This window comes from Pipistrellus hanaki, assembly GCF_964339955.1.
Source record: "Pipistrellus hanaki genome assembly, chromosome: 7".
Lineage (NCBI taxonomy): Eukaryota > Metazoa > Chordata > Mammalia > Chiroptera > Vespertilionidae > Pipistrellus > Pipistrellus hanaki.
This window is the reverse complement of record NC_140509.1, coordinates 74504828-74523965: the sequence shown is the minus strand read 5'-3', so window position 1 is coordinate 74523965 and position 19138 is coordinate 74504828. Positions and strand designations below refer to the sequence as shown.

Here is a 19138-nt window from a genome sequence, read left to right as displayed (position 1 = left end):
CCCCAACAGTGAGACAGAGCAATTTTTACAGTTAACTCTCCCAAAATTTAGCACAGCTCTCTTTTTCAGCTTACTGTTAAATTGCTCCCTCTTGTGGTCAGTGAAGAGAAAAGAGCTCTTGTCTTTCCATTTGGATAGTCAGGTCAAAGTTGAGTCTGATTCTTCCAGTCACTTCTGACTCTCCCCCTTTCTTCACAATGTCTCCTCCGTTATGCTACACTGCTTTTTATACACACTCACGCACACATTCACACATGCACATGTGCACCGTGATCATCTTTAAATAAGGCTTATGTTCCCAATTCAAAAATATGAGGCAAAGAAAGTGATCCATTCTCTATCTTTTGTTTATTCAATACAATGGGACCTTGATTCTAACTTTATGTGTTACAGAAGCAAGCACCAGGCCTTTGTTTTCACAGAATCAATGTTGAGGCCTTTGATTATAAAGAATCAGTGTTGACAATATTCAGACTAGCAGAGGGGTGTGATAGAGGAGGTATTTCATTTAGAACACTCAAGTCATCCAACAGAGGAATCCTACCCAAGTGTGATCCTCAGCCTCGATAAAAAAGAAAGCCAGAGCATGTGAATGGAAGAAGTGGTGACATTTACAGCACGTTCTGATGTTTTGCTGCTTCTTCCCATTTTGCAATGCCCAGCCCTCCTGTGATGGGGGTTCTGTATCTGTTTCCTCACCATCTCTTAAAGCTCCCATTGATAACGACATGAGAAAGGGAGTGGCAGAAAAAAAAAATAGGATGCTTTTAGCACCAGGTGTAGAGCTACGTGCACGAAAAATCAAGTTGCTGTGTCCCTCCAGCCCCTCTCGAAAGAACAAGTGAGAACCAGAACAGACCTCGTGCTGGCACAGGAAGCAGATCTCTGAAAGCCCTGGGGCTGAGAAAGGAGACCGCACTTTAGAAGTTCATCTTGTGATAATGAATGATGCCGGCGGGGGTGCCCACTTCATTATGCCCAGTTGTGCTTGCCTTCTGGAAGAGGCAGCTAATGCAAGCAGGAGGCTAGGCTTCGCTATTTCCTTTTTAACAGCAGGGGAACTGAGCACTGCGTCTCTAAGGAAGACCACCAGGCATGCAGAACTGAAACGTGAGCATAGCACTGAGAGAGCTCCTTGTGGGGAGGTGAGCATAAGGGAAACCCTCAATCCTTTGTGACTTGTAAACAAGGCTGTTCCAGCAGCAGAGAGGCGGCTGGGGAGGCCTGGGCCAGGACTGGGGTGGCCTTCTGTCGCAGGGAGTGAAGAGAAACAAACTAGAAGCTCGCAGGAGGTGAGGTTTGTTTAAATAATAGAAAAGTAATTAGGCCGAAGACAAAAATCAGCCATGGCATTTTATAATTACAATTAATTTAAAGGTTAATTTCCTTTGGTGCTGAAATCTTATTTAAAACATTTACCAGAAAAGGAAATTAGGATGTTACTATCAAGAGGCATAGAGTGCTTCTGGGAACCCGTGCCTATTATCACTTGAAATTAGGTTAGACCCAACGTGGGAATTTCAATTCATTTCCGTGTAATAATAGACGGCGGTCAGGACTCAGAGTCAGCAGGGTTGGCTGGGGCGGGCAGTGCAAAATTTGCATTTTGGGGGTTTGTTGGTTTATGGGATTAATTGCAAGTGTTTCCAACAAAGGAGCTTAGTTTATACATGAACAGTCCTGACACAAAAAGAAAATTGGATATGGATTGCTGCTTTTGTAACTAATGAAGTTGATGTTGAAGAAATTCCCAAGAGCAGTGAGGCGAGAGGAGGCCCATAGTCACACATCCATACACCTACATGGCTGAAATTAACCGAATGGGGCAACAATATTTCTATTGGCTACAGACCTGTCAATCCTATTCCCCTCTCCCAGGCCCCACCTTTCCATCACTCTGTTTTCCAGTTGGGAATTGTCATGCCTCAGGTTTCAAATGCCAAATGTATGTGTATATATATATATATACCCTATTCAGCAGCCCATCTCCCTGGGAACTTGACTAGAAAAAATCAATGCATAATAGTAGCAATAGCCAGAGGGAATTAATCTTTCTGTACTAATTTCCCTGCTTACTATGCCTTGGCAGATTTGCTCTTTGTAAATATTTTATTGGTATCACTGGCATGTAAACCAAGCCCAGCAATATGGAATTGTGCAGAACCATAGAGCTATGAACAACATTAGCAATCACCTACTTTAATCCTCTAATTTTAGAGGAAAGGAGTGTGTCAACCCTTGCTCCAAAACAAATAGTCATTTAGAGGCAGAGCTGGGAGCAGAAGTTAAGTTTCTTGATTCTAATCATATTTTCTACATCCCTTTGCTGTGATCCCTGAGATAGGTTCTTTCAACACATACTTCGAAGAGAACAATCCTGTGCCAGGCTGGGGTTAGTCTACTAGGGATGAGGCAGGAACCAAACAGACACTGTCTTTGCCTTCGTGGTGCTTGCGGTCCACCACACCATTCATATTACACTGAAGTATAATGAGCCGTCAGACAAGGGGAGTAGGGGGTGCAGTGGGAATGTACCCAGAGCACCTGGCCCAAGTAAGGAGACAAGAAATGATTCCCTGAGGAAGCAACATTCACCTGAAGCCTAACAGATAAATCAGAGGGCCGTGTACAATTAGCAAATATAGATGTGCCTTTTTTTAAAGAGGACTACATTTTTTTTAATCTATATTGACCCAATATTCGCCATAATTCACACAGGAGTAATCTCACATGTTTTTAATGAGCTCAATATAGCAAAGTCTAGTTTCGACTTTCCCAACTATCAATAAAAAGGTTAGAGCGCCGACTGGACATTCTCTTTCCTGAAAATGCAGCCGTTGTTCTAAGAAAAAGATGATCCATTGAGGCTCAGGAACTTTGTGAGTTTCCTTTCTGGAGGCTGCAAAGTGACGCACAGATTGTGTTAGCAAAAAAATGCAAGGCAAGAGTATGTCTCTATTGGGTTATTATAGCACGCATGCTTTGTTTTTTACTGCCGTAATAGGCATACATGAATGTGCCCACCCCCAATTAAAGCCACTGTGTCTAAATGGGCTGAGCATACTAAATATATTGTGGAGGTCAGCTAAGAAACATACCCAATCATGTCTAACTAGCTCACCTATAGATAGTAACAACTGCTCTCAATGTCAACTGAAAGGCGTGTCATGTAAAATTGAAAGCAATTCTAACAGGGGAGAACAAAACACTGGTGAATCTAATCTATCCAGACCACATGGCACAAAGCAGGCCAGGCACCTTGAAGATGTGTAGTTCTTGCATCATGTTCTGCACGCTTCTCCACATCTGCCAGAAGTACTGAAGTTATCTGGCTGCATCCTTTTCTGTCTCATCACCACTCACTTCATGGAGCCTCTTGACTTCCTTCCTCAGGGAGGCTCAGTTGGATCATCTTCCTTAGGGAGAACAAAGGGTTCTTCGACATCGCCAATATCAAACTTATCTGCCTGCCTATGAAGCCCTTTTTTATCTCCCACCTTGTTCTCTGGCCTCTCTCCTGGAGATACGTATTAAATCTTTATACAGGGGCTTCTCTCCACTGGAACCATTAACCTTCCTACATCCATGCCTGATGAGGCTTAGACTCAGTTTCTCCACTCCCAGCCCTGGTTGGCTGCACATTGCTGGAGAAAGCAATGAACACGGCTGGATGCTCTCTCCTGCCCAACCGACTCGCAGCAGGACCCAGTCCAAACCTCTCCAGGCCCGGAAGCCTAAGACCAAAACCTGAGGAAATCAACACTATCAAACAAAAAATCCTCGCCTTCCCCAAGGACCTCAACAACACTCCAGACCAGCAATTGTCCTGTTGTCTCCCGCAGCCCTGCCCAAGTCCAAGGGGAGTAGTTAAGCTCTTCCTCTCTAAAGAATCCTTCCACCGAGCCTTGGCCTCATGTCCTCCTCCCCATGCAGGAGCCTGAGCTCCCAGTGTCTTTATTCTTGCTCACTCCATTGGATCGTTCTTTTCCCTGCATTCATGCCTAAGCCTCACAGACCATGGACCAGGTTGGTCCCAGCCTCTCTGTGTCCTGAGGAAAATACACAAAGTGATCACCAAAAATATTTGGACTAATGGAAATTCAGATATATGGAGTTGTCTTATGTAAGATACTGAGAAGAAGTGAAGGCACAAGCTAAGACCAAGTCTTCGACTCCAAAGCTCTTAATCTTTACGCTACTTCAAAGCTTCCCTGTGATGTGTTGTCAAAGCAGTGGCTTTTATTATTAGAAGATTGTTCTATGCAAGATCCTGGACTGAGCAGAAAGCCGGCATGTGTCTCACCTACGGTGTTGCCCTCCCTGAGAACTGGCAGAAAGAGACGAGGGCAAAAACACAAAACAGTTTATCGGGTGGGACTTGTATTTCATTTTTGTAAGTTTTTAGAACCTCAAGCTTACAGTAATTACTCAACTACTTCTCATTAAAGAAATGTTTTAGAAATTTTATCAGCATCTTTTGTGATCTAATCTTCCATACTCTAATTGATTCTCTCTCTCTCTGTCTCTCTCTCTCTCTCTCTTTTTTTTTTACAGTTTATTCAGTAAATGCATACAAGGGTCTTCCATGAGCCAATCTATGTTCTGGGGCCTGAGGCTGTAGGAAACAGTAGTAAACTGTCCATCTTATGCAGTTACATTATAGTGGAGGAATCAACAAATAAACAACTACATTTACTACTTGTCAGGTAGAGATATATTGCGATGAACCAAAATAAAGCCCAGTGAGAAGAAATAAATTCATGATTTATTGGAGGGGAGAGAGACAAGGAATCACCTGAAACTAATATAAAATATTGAATGTCATCTATAATTGAAAAAAAATTTAATGACAGCAAGTCCCCAATTTACTTTGCACCAATTTCAGTTACATTTCCCTCTTTCCAAGCATTTCCTGGTCCTTGCCATTTATATGTGCCCCTTGTAAATTAAATACATTTCCAAATTAAGCCAAACATCAATTTATTCCTGACATTCTTTTTTTGTTCTGGGAAAGGCAGCAACATTCTTCTAGCCAACTAATTTCTAAGAATCAACTTTGAATCTTGCCGTTTGCTTCCCTTCCTTCATATTCAAAACCTTGGCATGTCCTAGGTTTTCTACCCTTTCTCCATTTATCTTGCATTTATTGGTATATGTTTTTCTGGTCCTCCTCATTCTAATTCAGGCCTTCCCTAATTCCTCTGTCTTTCACATTTTATAATAAGCATTGAAATAGCAGAGACAAAACACCAAGTGGCTATAAGGAAAACATCTCTCTTTACTATGAAAAGCATCACTGTAGTCAGAGGTACACAAAATGGGGCTGAGAATATAAATAATTTATGAGTGGAAGGACTGCTTAAATGTTTATATGGTATCTGCACAAGTTATCATACACAAAGGAAATGGATAAGCCTTGAGAGATGCTTGCTGTATCACCTCTTAAAGGTACATCACAGAAAATCCAAACTTATTTTTAACTATCACTGGCAAATCCAGCACAGGTGGGTTTTTGTTTTGATCATGATTCACATCAGAATATTCTGAGAATATTAGATTGGAGTTTGGAAGAAGATGAAGGAGTAAATTTTCTATAAAGAACAGATAAAAGATACTTTAGAAAAAATAACAAAAGTAGACATCTACAACCAATAGAGGACTCTGACCATTAAGAGATTAATGGCAGTGGGTCACTTAGATTCCATTTATTCCTATTCACCTCCCTCAGATATTTAGGAAGACATCCATACAATTAGAATGAATTCATGTGGAAAATGGCCTTACCTCATTCCATTGTCTGTGAACACAGGCCTGTATGTAAAATAAAGTACAGAAAATATGCCCTTTAATTCTGGTTTAAATCTGACACCCCCATCCACCTACCCAATGAATGAAATGGTAAAAACCCATCCTGGTTACATTCAAATCTGCTTTTTTCCTTCATGGCTAATTAGAGTAAGCCCCAGACAACTCAAGCTCCATTTGCAAAGCATGCTGGATATGCCTCATTTTCCCTGTGGCCTTTTCTCATGTCTTAGGAAGGTACATCCCTCTGGGCTCAAGCTTTGTCTTCCATTTTGGATCAAGATTCTAGCCACTGGACTTGAAGATTTATCTTGGTTTCTTCAGGTTATCCCTTGGTTTACACCATGAACTTTGGCTGACAATTACCACCTGCCTTTTTCTACCATTCATCTGAAATCCTGACGGGAGGATAGGGAGCCTAAGGAAATATATAAAAGTAATAACACATGAACCTGAGCTTGATTTGGATCTCAATGCAGGTGGAGGAGACGCACTGTTTACATCTACCCTGATCTTGAGCTACTCTAATACACTCTGTTCTCCCTGATGAGGACCTTCCTACTGAAAGGGAACCTCAGAAAACAAAAACTTTAATGCTGTGAAAATCTCTCAGCAAACTATTGTTCAAGGAAAGTCTTAGTGTTCACAATGGTGAACCCAAATGAAAGAGAATTTGGACTCCATCTGCAGCAAATCCCCAGGCATAGACAATAATTTCTCAAAATACAAACTTTACATGTAGTTGCCATCAAATTGTTATTTAGCTCTTCTGGTTCTGCTTACCTTAGCTAATGTACAAATGAGGGCAATTCAGAAAACAAAAGATGCTCATTCTCTTTTTCTCTCATCTTCTATAAAACACTTGGTACAGTTCCATAGTTGTCCCAAATTAAATAATGTCTGTCTTTCTTTATCATGCACTGCACAGGCTTAGAATGAGTCCTGATTTTTTTCCAGGGGCTTATAATTTTCTTTTTCCAAACCCTGTTTCACCCAGCACTGTATATGCCTTATCTTATTGTATCCTCAAGCTAATTGTATGAATTAATTATTGTAATTACTACTTTTAAAAGCTGTTAAGTGATTTGTCTAAAGTCACACAGCTGGCAGATGGTCAAAGCAATATTTGAACCGTGATGCTTCCAACATCAGGGTCTCTGTTTTTTTCATTATACTATTTTAATTTTGATGAAAAGAGGAATTCTGTCTTTAAAAAAAAAAAGTCACAGTAAGAAATTTTATATAAACCATAAAAAGACATGGAGGCCATTTGACCCAGTAATCCCACTTCTAGGAATATATCCCAAGAAACTAGAAACACCAATCAGAAAGGATATATGCACCCCTATGTTCATAGCAGCACAATCTACAATAGCCAGAATTTGGAAACAGCCTAGGTGCCCGTCAGCAGATGATTGGATCCAAAAACTATGGTACATCTACACAATGGAATACTATGCTGCCATAAAGAAGAAGGAATTCTCATCATTTGCAGCAACCTGGATGGAATTGGAGAGCATCATGCTGAGTGAAATAAGCCAATCAACGAAAGAGAAACACCACATGACCTCACACATCGGTGGATGATAAAGATCTTTATAAACTGATGAACCAAGAGACAGATATAGAGAAAGTAAAGCAACAGGCAGACTGTCAAATTACAGTGGGGAGGGTAGGGATATCAGGGGGAGATAATAGATCAACCGAAGGACTTGTATAAATGCATATAAGTACAACCAATGGACATAAAACTATGGGGAGGGAGGGGATGTGTGGGAGGGAGGGAGGGGGGCAATAAAAAAAATCAAGAAAATATGTAATAAATAAATAAATAAATAAATAATAAAAAAATAAAAAAATTAAAAAAAAATTAAAAAAAAGACATGGAGGCACTTTAAATGCATATTACTAAGTGAAAGAAGCCCGTCGGAAATGGATACACACTGTATGAGTCCAATTACATGGCATTCTATAAGAGAATGTAGACAGAAGATCAGTGGTTGCACATGATCTCACTCACTTGTGGAATATAATAAACAACTGATTAACAAAAAATAGACCCAGAGACACAAAAGCATCTAACAGACTGTCAAACCTCAGAGGGAAGGTGGGGCAGGGGCAGATGGGCGCAGTAAGAGATCAACTAAAGGACTTGTATGCATGCATATACTCATAACCAATGGACAGAGACAATAGGGGGGATGAGGGCATGTGCTGGGAGGTAGGAGTGGTCTGGGAGAGGTCAGTGGGGGAAAAAGAGATATGTAATACTTTAAACAGTAAAGAACTTACATTTTTAAAAAAAAGATCAATGGTTGCTCGAGATTAGGGGAGAGGCAGAGATAAGAAGGCAGAGCACAGAGGATCTCTAAGGCAGTAAAACTGTTCAGTATGATACATATCATTATACATTTGCCAAAACCCATAGGTTATAAAACACCAAGAGTGAACCCCAATGTAAACTCTGGATTCTGCATGGCAATGATGGGTCAATGGAGCTTCATCAATTGTAACAAACGTACCACTCTGGGGAAGGTTGATAGGGAGGTTGTATATCTGTGGGGATAGGATGTATATATGAACTCTGTACTTTCTGCTCAATTTTGCTGCAAACCTAAAACTGCTCTAAAAAAAATCCAATTTAAAAAGATTTCCCCACTAAACAGACAAATAGACATCATAAATTTTATATTACTTCACACCTTGCTCCACTTTCTACCCATAACACTCAAGGCGTTATAAAGAGAACAGGTGAGGGAAGAGTCACTTCCTTGAGGGAACTATCTTTTTTTTTTTCCCTCCACAATTAGTCACTTTTGACTTACTAGATTATTACAAGGTTTATTTGAGGAATCTGTGTGAGACCTTGATCATGAATGGCGATCTCTTCTGAAAAGCTAATTAACGAAGGCTTGTCCCTTTTCAGTTGATTTCATAGGTGGCTTTGATTCTTATGGCTATCAAGGGCCTCAGAAGACGTCTCATTTACAACTACAGCCTATGTACATGTAAGTATTACTCGGGAGGTTTTCATCGGGGGTACCAAAAGATGGTGAAGTGGAATTCTGTGGCACAAAATGATGGCATGCAACTTTCCTTCAGTTACATACTGTAGTACTTCTCTCCTGTTCATCTCATTCTGACTGGGATAATTCTGATACCATGTTCTTCATAATTATTTTAAAATTTAACTTAGAAATGCCACATCTAAAGTTACCTTAAGTCTTATATAAGTATCAACTACATGGCTATAAAAAATAAATAAAAAAAAAACACCTCTAATCATATACTAATTTTTGAATTACCAAAAAATTTTATATATTTAAAATCATATAACTTTGTAGGTAGTTGTATGTGACTAGATATAAACCATATGTTTTGCTTTTTCCCAGGATAGTCTAGATGTGTACAGGTTGTCCTGGTTGTGCTGGTATAATTATTACCAGCACCCCTATTTAGATAGTAAGTATTAAGTTGTCACTCCAGTTAGATATAGTGTTAAAAAAAAAAATCAAAAAAATGAGCAACACTTTATCATTTTTGTGATTTGAAAAGTGAAAATGAATCCAGACTCTTTAACACTGAAACTTATCAGACCCTTAACTCTAGCACTCCAGAGAGCAGATATACGATTAGAGCCTGATTTTTATATCTGTGTTTAGGCAAATTCCCTTGGATAACAACTGATAACAAATTCTATATATCAGCATCAAGTGATATGCTGAGTTGCAAGCGAGGATCAAAATAGAAAGTAAGATTCCAATTCATTTTGAAATGTGAGCTTCTCTCTTTGAAGATATGTGTTTGTTGTCGTTGTCCTCCACCATCAAATCATTTTACCTTTTAATGCCATCAGTGTGTAGGATACCAAATGGGTTTTGGAGGTATTTCTCCAGAGAAATGAACCTGTATGCATACCTTTCCAGCTTCTTTTTAAAAGGGGAATGATCTGTGCAGCATGCCTCCATTTCTCTTTGTGTCCCTTGTAGATCCCTGGAAGCACCTGGTAACACCACTCATAGAAAAGCCTCTAGTGGTTCAATTATCAGGCAACACTATGTGTCATTCAGAGCATTCCTTCTGTAAACAGTACTTCACAGATTCCCACTTTTATATCCCCACAGCACTGTCCTCCTAGCATTCACGGCCTTAAGTTTTCCATTCTCTTTCTTATTTTAGAGCCCCTCCCCCATCGTTCTTGTGGCCTCTAAATGGACCTTCCTAAAGTACCACTCTGATCATGTCACTCCCCATCCAAAAACTATCAATGACTTCCTGCTGCTACCTACCAGCAAAGGCCAAGCTCCTTGTCAAAACCTGGAAATCTACTCCACTCTGGCCGCAAGGTTTTGTGGAAACATCTCTTTTCCTCAACCCTTAATAACATTTAAGTCCCAATGATATGCAGATGATGCTAGAAGATGCTAGGAAAATGTAGCAATGAATAAGAATTGACCCCTATTCTTCCGAAGCTTATAATCTATTGAGGGCATGAATAGTCTGATATCTAGACTTAACCACTTTTTTTTTCCCAGCCAAACCAGAACTTTTGCCTTTTGCAAGTATAATATGTATTTTTCCAGTTGCCCATGCTGTTCTCTTGACACAAACATCTTTTTTTCCAAATTCCACTCTTTGAAATTTCACTGTTAAATTATATATTAATATATACTTCCTTTTTCTCTGTTAATTTTTTTTGCCATCTATAGTTATTTTCTACTTATAGCATACCCTTTCTATTCTTCCAAACATGCTTGATAGCTTAACTAAAAAATAAAATGATAAACCCTCTAAATATTTTACCACTCTTCTCAATATTGTATCATAGCCTTATATAAAGATTCTATTTAAAAATAAAGGCAAAGTAGTAAGGAATAGTGATAAAGATGACCTATTAAAGTCAGGTGGCCTGAAATTGAATTCCCTATGACCTTGGACATATAACTTTACTTGAACAACTTTATTTATTCTCACCAAACCTACCTTCTCTCACCAGAAAAATAGAGACGATAGCATAAATATGACATATAATTGTTCTAAATTTATATGAAATAACTCATAAAAAGCATAGGACATGTCACATAATAAGTACTAAATAAACATAATTCATTATTAGTAAGAATAATATTTATGCTAACCCAGTATTACCCATGGAAAGACTTTATCAAATCACAAATCAATATACACTGTATTTCATTCCCAAAGGATTTCCTCTGTAAACACTGTATCTCATATAACACCAGGCCAAGTAACATGTAACAATATGTGTAACACATAACAATATGTTTGTGCTTAAGAGTAAACCAGGACATCTATAAGGCTTGCAATTGCTTGCTCTGACAATAGCACATAACATTTTTAGCACACAGCATTTCATTGTGTTGGTCAATAGGAATGATCAATAAATGTGATTAAACTACCATAAAGTAGATATAACCACTTATGTAAGGATCCGCTATAATAATAACATAAGAATGCTAATTATACATATTCAAGTATATTATTTCAAATCAAGCATTTATAATTCTAATGTCTTTAATGGGGGGACTTTGCAAATTTTTTTATCCAGCATTAAATTCCTTAAAGACAAACTTCCTGTAATTTTATTAAATAGAATACTTTAAATCCTAAACCAAAAATAATGATTATTCTTCTTTACTTCCAGGGAATAGTAAAAATTATATAAGAGCTTCCAAGTCTCACTGCTCATGAAATAAGTTAAATGTTTAATGGCATTCAAATTTAAGAAGTTGGAAATATTTAAGATATATATAACAACAAAATATGACCACTAGTCCCTCACCACTTAGTATTTGAGTGGCCTCAAATACTAAGATTTTATTTTACAGATGAGGAAACTGAGTCAAGTGGAAGGAAAACAAGGTCACACAACTTGTCAGGTGTGCAGCCCCAATTAGCAGCCAGCTTTCTGGGCTCTTAGTTCAGTGTTCTTTCCAAATTCATAGACAGACCATGCGTCTGCTCTGGCATTACATTCCCTGATTCTTAAAATACGTATTTCTCCTGCTTCACACTCACTTAGCTACCATGCTTCCATTCATGCATTCATGCCTGCACCCCTCCCCACTTTCTGTGTATCTTTGATCCCCTTTTGATTTCACACTAGGTGGTGTTGAATGAAGAAGGGCGTTTTCAACTTGGTGGGCCTCAAAAATCAACCTCCAGAGAGCCACTGTCTACTGAGATCCTGTGACAAAGCAAAACAGATTCACACATAAACCTCCCCCCCCCCCTGCTGAGCAGCACAGACCTGAGCATCTCCTATACTTTTAATCCTCCAGGGGTATCCTCTCTCTACCAGCCATAAATACGTGTCAGACAGTAAGAGTGATTTAACGTCATGGGCCAGGGCAAGCACCCTAACAATCGGATATAGCAACTGAAGTAAGAGGTGTTCCTCAGGGAAGGAAATGCTTAAGAGCAATGTGCCGTTTTAGCTGTTGGACTCCCATGGTCCCCGGCAGATCTTCAGTTTCAGAGGCAGAGCTTTGAAAACACCGTCTCAGCGCCTTCCATCACAGCCGCGTACCCCTTCCTGTAAGCCCGTGAATAGGCAGTCCTCTTTTTATTTTATTTGGTATCTGTAGTACATGTTCTTGGCCTGTAATTCTTCAGATCACATATCTATAATCCACCTAAAAAGGAAAGGTTATCATTAATTTGCTTTTTAGAGTTGGGTAAACCTCTTTGAAACCAACAATAGCTATGAAGTTTCTTCCCCGAAACATTCCCGTGTCCGCAAGCTAATTTTCTAACAAGCGGCTGCCTGGCCACCACTGGCCTAAGTGCCATAACACGCAGAGACGGGTGTGGGCTCCCTGCGGTATAAACTGTGAGAAGTCCCCTGGCCTGTGAGACACATTTGAAAACATCGCATTCTTTCTGGCAGCCTAATTGTACAGCAATACATAGTCATTGTATTTGTCCCCAGAAATGGATTTTAAATTACCATAAGCAGCCTCTCCATCCAGGATATTTCACTGAGAAAAAAGGAAAAGAGAGGAAAAGTGTCTATTTAACACACAATTGGGCTTTGGGGTCTTTTTTTTTTTTTTTTTTTTTTTTTTTTCTTGCTCTTGTACTTAGAGAGTCAAGAAAAGGTGCTAAGCTTTCCCCCTTGCTTAAAAAAACATCTTCTCTCTCTCTCTCTCTCTTAGGTCGAAATAATACATATGGCTTCATAATGTCAGCTCCTGGACCTTACAAAAAAAAAAAAAACACTTGTTTCACAGTGGCCTCCTGCATTTTATGAAGAGCAAGAAGCAACTGAGTTTAAATATACATACGTTTTGACAGAACAAACACCAAGCCTCACACTTCACATACCAAACGCCAAGCCTCACATACACCAGGACACACACACACACACACACACACACACACACACACACTCACACACTGAGACACACACCAGTTCCACTTGGCCTCCTCTTCCTAACTGAAACAGATGAAAATGCAGGACACGCCCAGCTTGGACTTCCTGAAAGCAGGCTTCTTTCTCCCAGGCCTTTGGAAAGTTCAAAAGGAGACGTGTTGGTGCCCTCTGCTGGCCGTCACTAACTCCGCTGCTGCTCAGCCCGTGGGCCTCTGGGAGCTGTCAAGTCATCCAGGGCACAGTAGCTGGAGAGTCCTGTCTTCTGCACTCCAGACATCTTGATAGCACCAAGGCTCTGTAGGCAACAAAATTGCAAACACCAACAAACAAAACATGCCATGATGACCTGGTAACCAAAGTCTGAATTGGCAGGTTGTTTGCCCTAAAGGCTGTCCCGTACATACTTGCCTTAACCCACCTAAGTTGTGCGCCCGAGAATCTCAGTGCAGACATCCCCAAGTCACTTCCTTTAGGCTAACTCACTGCTATTAATTCCGAATGAGTTCGAGTCTGTATGTTTTATGTCAAGAAGCAAGACTGAATAGCCCAGCAGCTCCAGTGTGTCTGTGTACGAGAAAATTGCCAGCTATCAGCAAAGTGCTTTACCATTGAGCCTCCACAGTGGCCAAAAAGAGACAAGTACCAGTAACAACAACAATAATCATCATCTTTATAATTCTTCAGTATGGGCTTCTGATGGGGTTGGGCGGGGGCAAAGTAAGACTTCATCATCTACTAACGTCATTAATCTACTGGAAGCAGAAATGGCATCACTCACTGACTTTATTTATCGCACTCTAGGTGCTTTTCTAAGTATCTACAAATGTCTTTTACTAACACAGAAACAGCTGTGGATTTCTATCAACAGAGGCCAACTGAATATGTATTAGCTATGTTTACTCTTTTATATCTAATTCACATTGAAGACCCTACGTATTATAGGTGAACTTTTTTCCCTAACTTCCAGCGTATGAGATTATTTTTGGGGTGGGTGGGGGAGGGAGCAATAGTTATCTTGGTGACATATTTGAGATCTTCTTGTGGTGATTGGGGGATCCGTTGTGTGGTAGAGTGTATTTGAATCCTCCTGTATTCTTGTGGCAGAAAAAAACTGTGCTGTTAACGTAGTTGGCAACAAGATGCCTTTGGAAACTTAATAGTAGGTCACTGTGTTTATGAAATAATCTGAATTTCTAGGAAATTTTGTTCTATATATTCAAGCATTATTTGGTTTTCATGAGTGGGAAACATAATTAGCTCAGGCTTGTCAGGAAGTCAGATGAGTCATGTTTTTTTTTTCTTGGATCCACCTGAGACATTAAAAACAAAATTTTTAAACAAGTATAGCATGCTTAAGTGCAGCAAAATTCAGACTTGAGACACTATACATTGGCATGAAGCAACTTTTTCTCTTGGTTTCTATGAAGTTTCAGTTCTTGGGTCAACCTACTTTGGACCTTATCCCATCCGGAACTACATAAACCATTCCCATTACTGTGTTGCATGGATATCAGTGATACACTCGCATATCCACTTGAAAATGACAAAGGAACAAAGGTTGCTATTGAAACATAAACTACAAAAAAGGGTTCCAGCACTTGTGCTTGAATTTTCTCAGTGGCTCGTATACGTTTGTCCATATATACATGTAATCAAACAGATGATTATAAACATGTCAGTGAAACCTCACCTAATCATTTTATAGTGACATGCATGTTTACTCTATGAGAAACATATTTACCAATGTACTATCCTTTGAGTCTTAAATTATAAATACTCTACATGCCAGAAACTACTCTAATGGAACTATTCATGTGACAATTTAAAAAATGAGGTTTCACTGTACATTCATGCTGTGATCAGTTTCTACCTTCCAGGACATGTATGTGGACAAGAATTGAAATGCACAGAAAAGCCCTCATCTTCCTGCTTTAAGTTGCAGCCAAGTCACCACCTAACCACTACTATCATCACCACCAAAACTTTTCCAAAACCAGTTGTTGACTACTAAACGTCATCAGTGGACAGGTCGCTGCTGGGAGCAGTGAGCACAGTAGTGTGATTCCATCTGGAAAAAAAACATCCAAGTTGTACAGCTGTATCCTCCTCAAGATCCGGTGAAGAATGCTATTTTTCTAGGCTGAGCTTTTGTTATAAACCTAATACTCAGAAGGCAAGAGTTACAAACCTGATGTGTCCTTTTCTTTTTTTTTTTCTTCTCTTCCTTTTTTGCGTTTATTAATTCTGAATGTATTTTTAACAGAGTGATTTTTTTGACTTACTAGTGTAATTTGCATTTTAAAAAATAAATGGAAAAACAATCTCGTTTTCGAGCCATCCCTGAAAGCCGTGCTCCTTCTCGCCGTGCCCGTGATTGTGTCACTGACAGGAACCCCTGTGAAATTCACAGGAAGGCGGTGCTGACATCCGTCGCATGCCGTGCAGGGATGTGTCAAAGGGAAAGAGAAAATGCCAGGTCACGACACCATTTTAGCTCAGTCATAAAGGTAACTTGTACTTTCATTATCTCCTGTCACTAAGGGTTGTTGTTTTTTTCCACAAGACTGCCTGGAATAGACTTGCTGCCATTTGGAGAGCTTGGCTCCCCACTTCTAGCTGGAATTTAGAGTTAGCATCAAGCTATTGTCTGACAGAGGTGTGAGGGCACTATACTAAAACCCTTGTTTAACATAAGTAGAGTTTTACTTTTTTAGACTCAAATATTAATTTAAAATAACTTAAAAGGCTCCTTTATTGCCTATTTGATGGCATGGTCTTTGATGGCAACTATAAGGAAGCATGTTTGGGTAGGGAAAGCAGTTAGAAAAGATTAATCCCTGGCCCTAAGCAGTTTGGCTCAGTGAATAGAGTGTCGGCCTGCAGATTGAAAGGTTCCAGGTTCGATTCTGGTCAAGGGCATGTACCTTGATCGCGGGCAGTAGGAGGTGTAGGAGGAGGTGTGCAGGAGGCAGTTGATCGATATTTCTCTCTCATCGATGTTTCTAGCTCTCTGACCCTCTCCCTTCCTCTCTGTAAAAAAATCAATGAAATATATTAAAAAAAAAAAAAGATTAACCCCTGGCATTGGTGATTGCCCAACCATAATTTCAGCTGAGGTTACTATGAACTAAAGGGGCAGAAGGCGGCAGACGGGGGCTGCTCATGGGGTGTGGCTGTTCTCTCTCTGTGCACAGACAGGCACAAACCAGCCCAGAAGCCAAAGAACCACAATTGATTGCAAACCAGGAGAGCTTTGAGGTAGCATTCCAAGAAGACAAAGATCAACTGGCCACATGGTGAGAGCCTTGTAAAGACCAAGTCTGCTTGGCTTTTGCTCCCAGTGTGAAAGCATGCTGATGTGGTTCATTGAAATAGATGGGGATGACTGTGAGGTCAATGCACAGGACATCTCAGTTGAAGGTAAAGAGACAAAAGTTAATAAAAAGGAGTTATCAATCAAATAGTGCAAGACTCTTACCAGCTATGTTTTGAATTCAAAGTAATCACACACACACACACATACACACACACACACACACACACACACTAAATAGTGCATGCCTTTGGTAAATAACACTACCAAGGTTTTCATTTTTACTATGACAAGTTGACTACTTAACTCAGAAATACAAATTCATTTTAAGGCTCTCACCATGTGGTCAAATTGTAAAACAAATTTTTGAGAGCCCACCCATCCTATCGAATAAAAGAGTAATATGCAAACTAACTGTCATTCCAAAACAAAAATGGTGGCACCCATAGCTACAAGATGGCGACAGTGCCCAGTCCTCTCAGGCCCCCTGGAATGTCCCAGTCCCAGGGAGGGCTGCCCCTGAGAGCCAGCAGTATAAGCAGCCTCGAAGAATGCTATCCAGAGGCCCTCCTGACACTATTAAAAAAAAAAAAAAAAATTTACTCCTCTTGGAGTGATCCCTCACACACACACCTTCAGCCTAGGATCTTAACCTGGGAGGTGCCCAAACCCCCGCAGAGCGATCCCCTCCCAGCAGCAGCCTGGGGTATCAGCCTGGAAGGTGTCCATACCCCACTGGAGTGATCCCCCATGCACACACCTATAGCATCAGGGTCTCAGCCTCAAAAGCACTTGCGTCTGGGCAAGTGATCCTGCCCCATTGGCAGCCTAGGTGAGTCCACCTTAGAACTCCCCTTACCCCCAGTGGAGTGTTTGGGGGTGGGGGAGTAGTATCTGAGCAACGCAAACCTCTCCCATTGGGTAGAAACTTCTGACCGGGTTAGGGAGGTAAATGGGTTTTATTTAAAATCTTTACAAACCACAAAAGAAATGTCTGAGGTAGGGTTTCACATCAGAAGTAACTTGCAACTAATTTCTGAAGGCAAACTGCGGCATTGCAGTTACATTACTGGAGAATACCCCAGAGGCTAGCTCTGTAATGGTGGTGGCGGGCACTCCCCACTCTGGCTCCTCAGCACCTCAGGCAGGGCTTGAGCCCACCCAGGAAAGCTTTTCCCCTACAGTTTTCACCAGGGCAGGGAGGTTTTGTAGACATGAATAAGAAGTGCCCACACACAAGTCCTGAAGACGCTGGGCGGCAGAAATGACAAACAAACATGGAAAAAAGAGCAAAACCAGAAACACCACCAATCCCAACATAGATCATCTTTTTCTTCATATGATGGTGTGCTTCCCTCTTCTTCGTCTTCTGGAAGCAAGACAGATTCAAGTACTGAGGATTCTACCAATGGAAAAGTTAAGAGAAAGAGAGGACAGAAAAGGAATAAAAGGAGAAAAGAAAGAAAGGACAAAAGATGAAACATCAAGAAAAAGAAAGAAAAAGGAAGAAACAACCACAGGAAATCACCTTTTCAAGGTCTCATGAAATTCCTGTCTAAGGAGTTTATTTTGTGACACTTTTAGTTTGGGTTTACATTTTTACTGGTTTGTTAAGACCATGGCAGGTACACTGTCCAATATGGATTTTTATTAAATATATTTTATCTATGTTTTACAGAGAGAAAGGGAAAGGGATAGAGAGAGAAACATTTATGAGAGAGAAACATTGATCATCTGCCTCCTGCACACTCCCCACTGGGTATGTACCCGCAACCAAGGTACATGCCCTTGACCAAAATCAAACCTGGGACCCTTGAGTTTGCAGGCCAAGGCTCCATCCACTGAGCCAAACCAGTTAGGGCTGTCTAATATGTTAAAGGAAAAAAAAACCCTATCTAATAAAGAGGAATGTGCAGGGGAGAGCAGTTGGGGATGATCGAGCCAGCAGGGGAGTAGTTAGGCGTCTATCAGGCTGACCCTGGACTGTGTAAGTCAGAATGAAACCTGATAAAGAAGACCCTAAGATGGTATAAAATCATCAAATACTTCTAAATTATTGTTTACTAGATTCGGCATAGTCTCAATGTTAAATATGTTCTATTATGTTATAGTTCTTTTAAAAAACCAATAACTCATACTCAATATGTTTTATATTAAGCAACTAATTATGTGCAGTTTCATGGTTAAATTTTTTTTTCTGTTATTTCTTTTACAACAGATTTATGAATAGCTAATACTAGAGACATTGAGGTTACTTACTAGTAAACTGTCCCATCTTGAGTCACTTCCTGTGATTATCAAGATAATCTTCCTTCAGACATTTTATCTGTCTTTGGTAAAATTTTGGCACTCAACACTTGTACTCAGGAAGCTTTGATATCAAGCCTGTGATTATCAAGATAATCTTCCTTCAGACATTTTATCTGTCTTTGGTAAAATTTTGGCACTCAACACTTGTACTCAGGAAGCTTTGATATCAAGATCCTTACATTGAAAAAAAAAATGAAGGCCCAATTATCCTCATCATATATAGGTCTTAGTTTAGGATTCATTTTCAATCCTATCTCCATTGTACAATATCAGCCTTCCACCTGCCTTCAAAAAAGGAAAGAACACTGTCTTGA

General features: G+C 40.0%; 1 protein-coding gene across 5 annotated transcripts in view; it reads left to right on the top strand.

Annotated features, from left to right (window-relative positions):
• The window catches only part of NKAIN2 (sodium/potassium transporting ATPase interacting 2), a gene marked incomplete at its 3' end in the record, with an annotated part of 734130 nt that extends 718596 nt beyond the window's left edge, over nt 1-15534 (top strand). For 2 of the 5 annotated variants that reach the window (XM_084889673.1, XM_084889669.1), the window contains 2 exons: nt 8732-8813; nt 9985-10061. In XM_084889673.1, the coding sequence (XP_084745799.1) occupies nt 8732-8813; nt 9985-10030 (128 nt within the window). Of the gene's footprint in view, nt 1-8731; nt 8818-9467; nt 9557-9984; nt 10062-12983 lie in introns of those variants that run through there. The other 3 variants (XM_084889670.1, XM_084889671.1, XM_084889672.1) reach the window with 3 other exon arrangements.
• Nucleotides 15535-19138: the final 3604 nt, after the last annotated feature.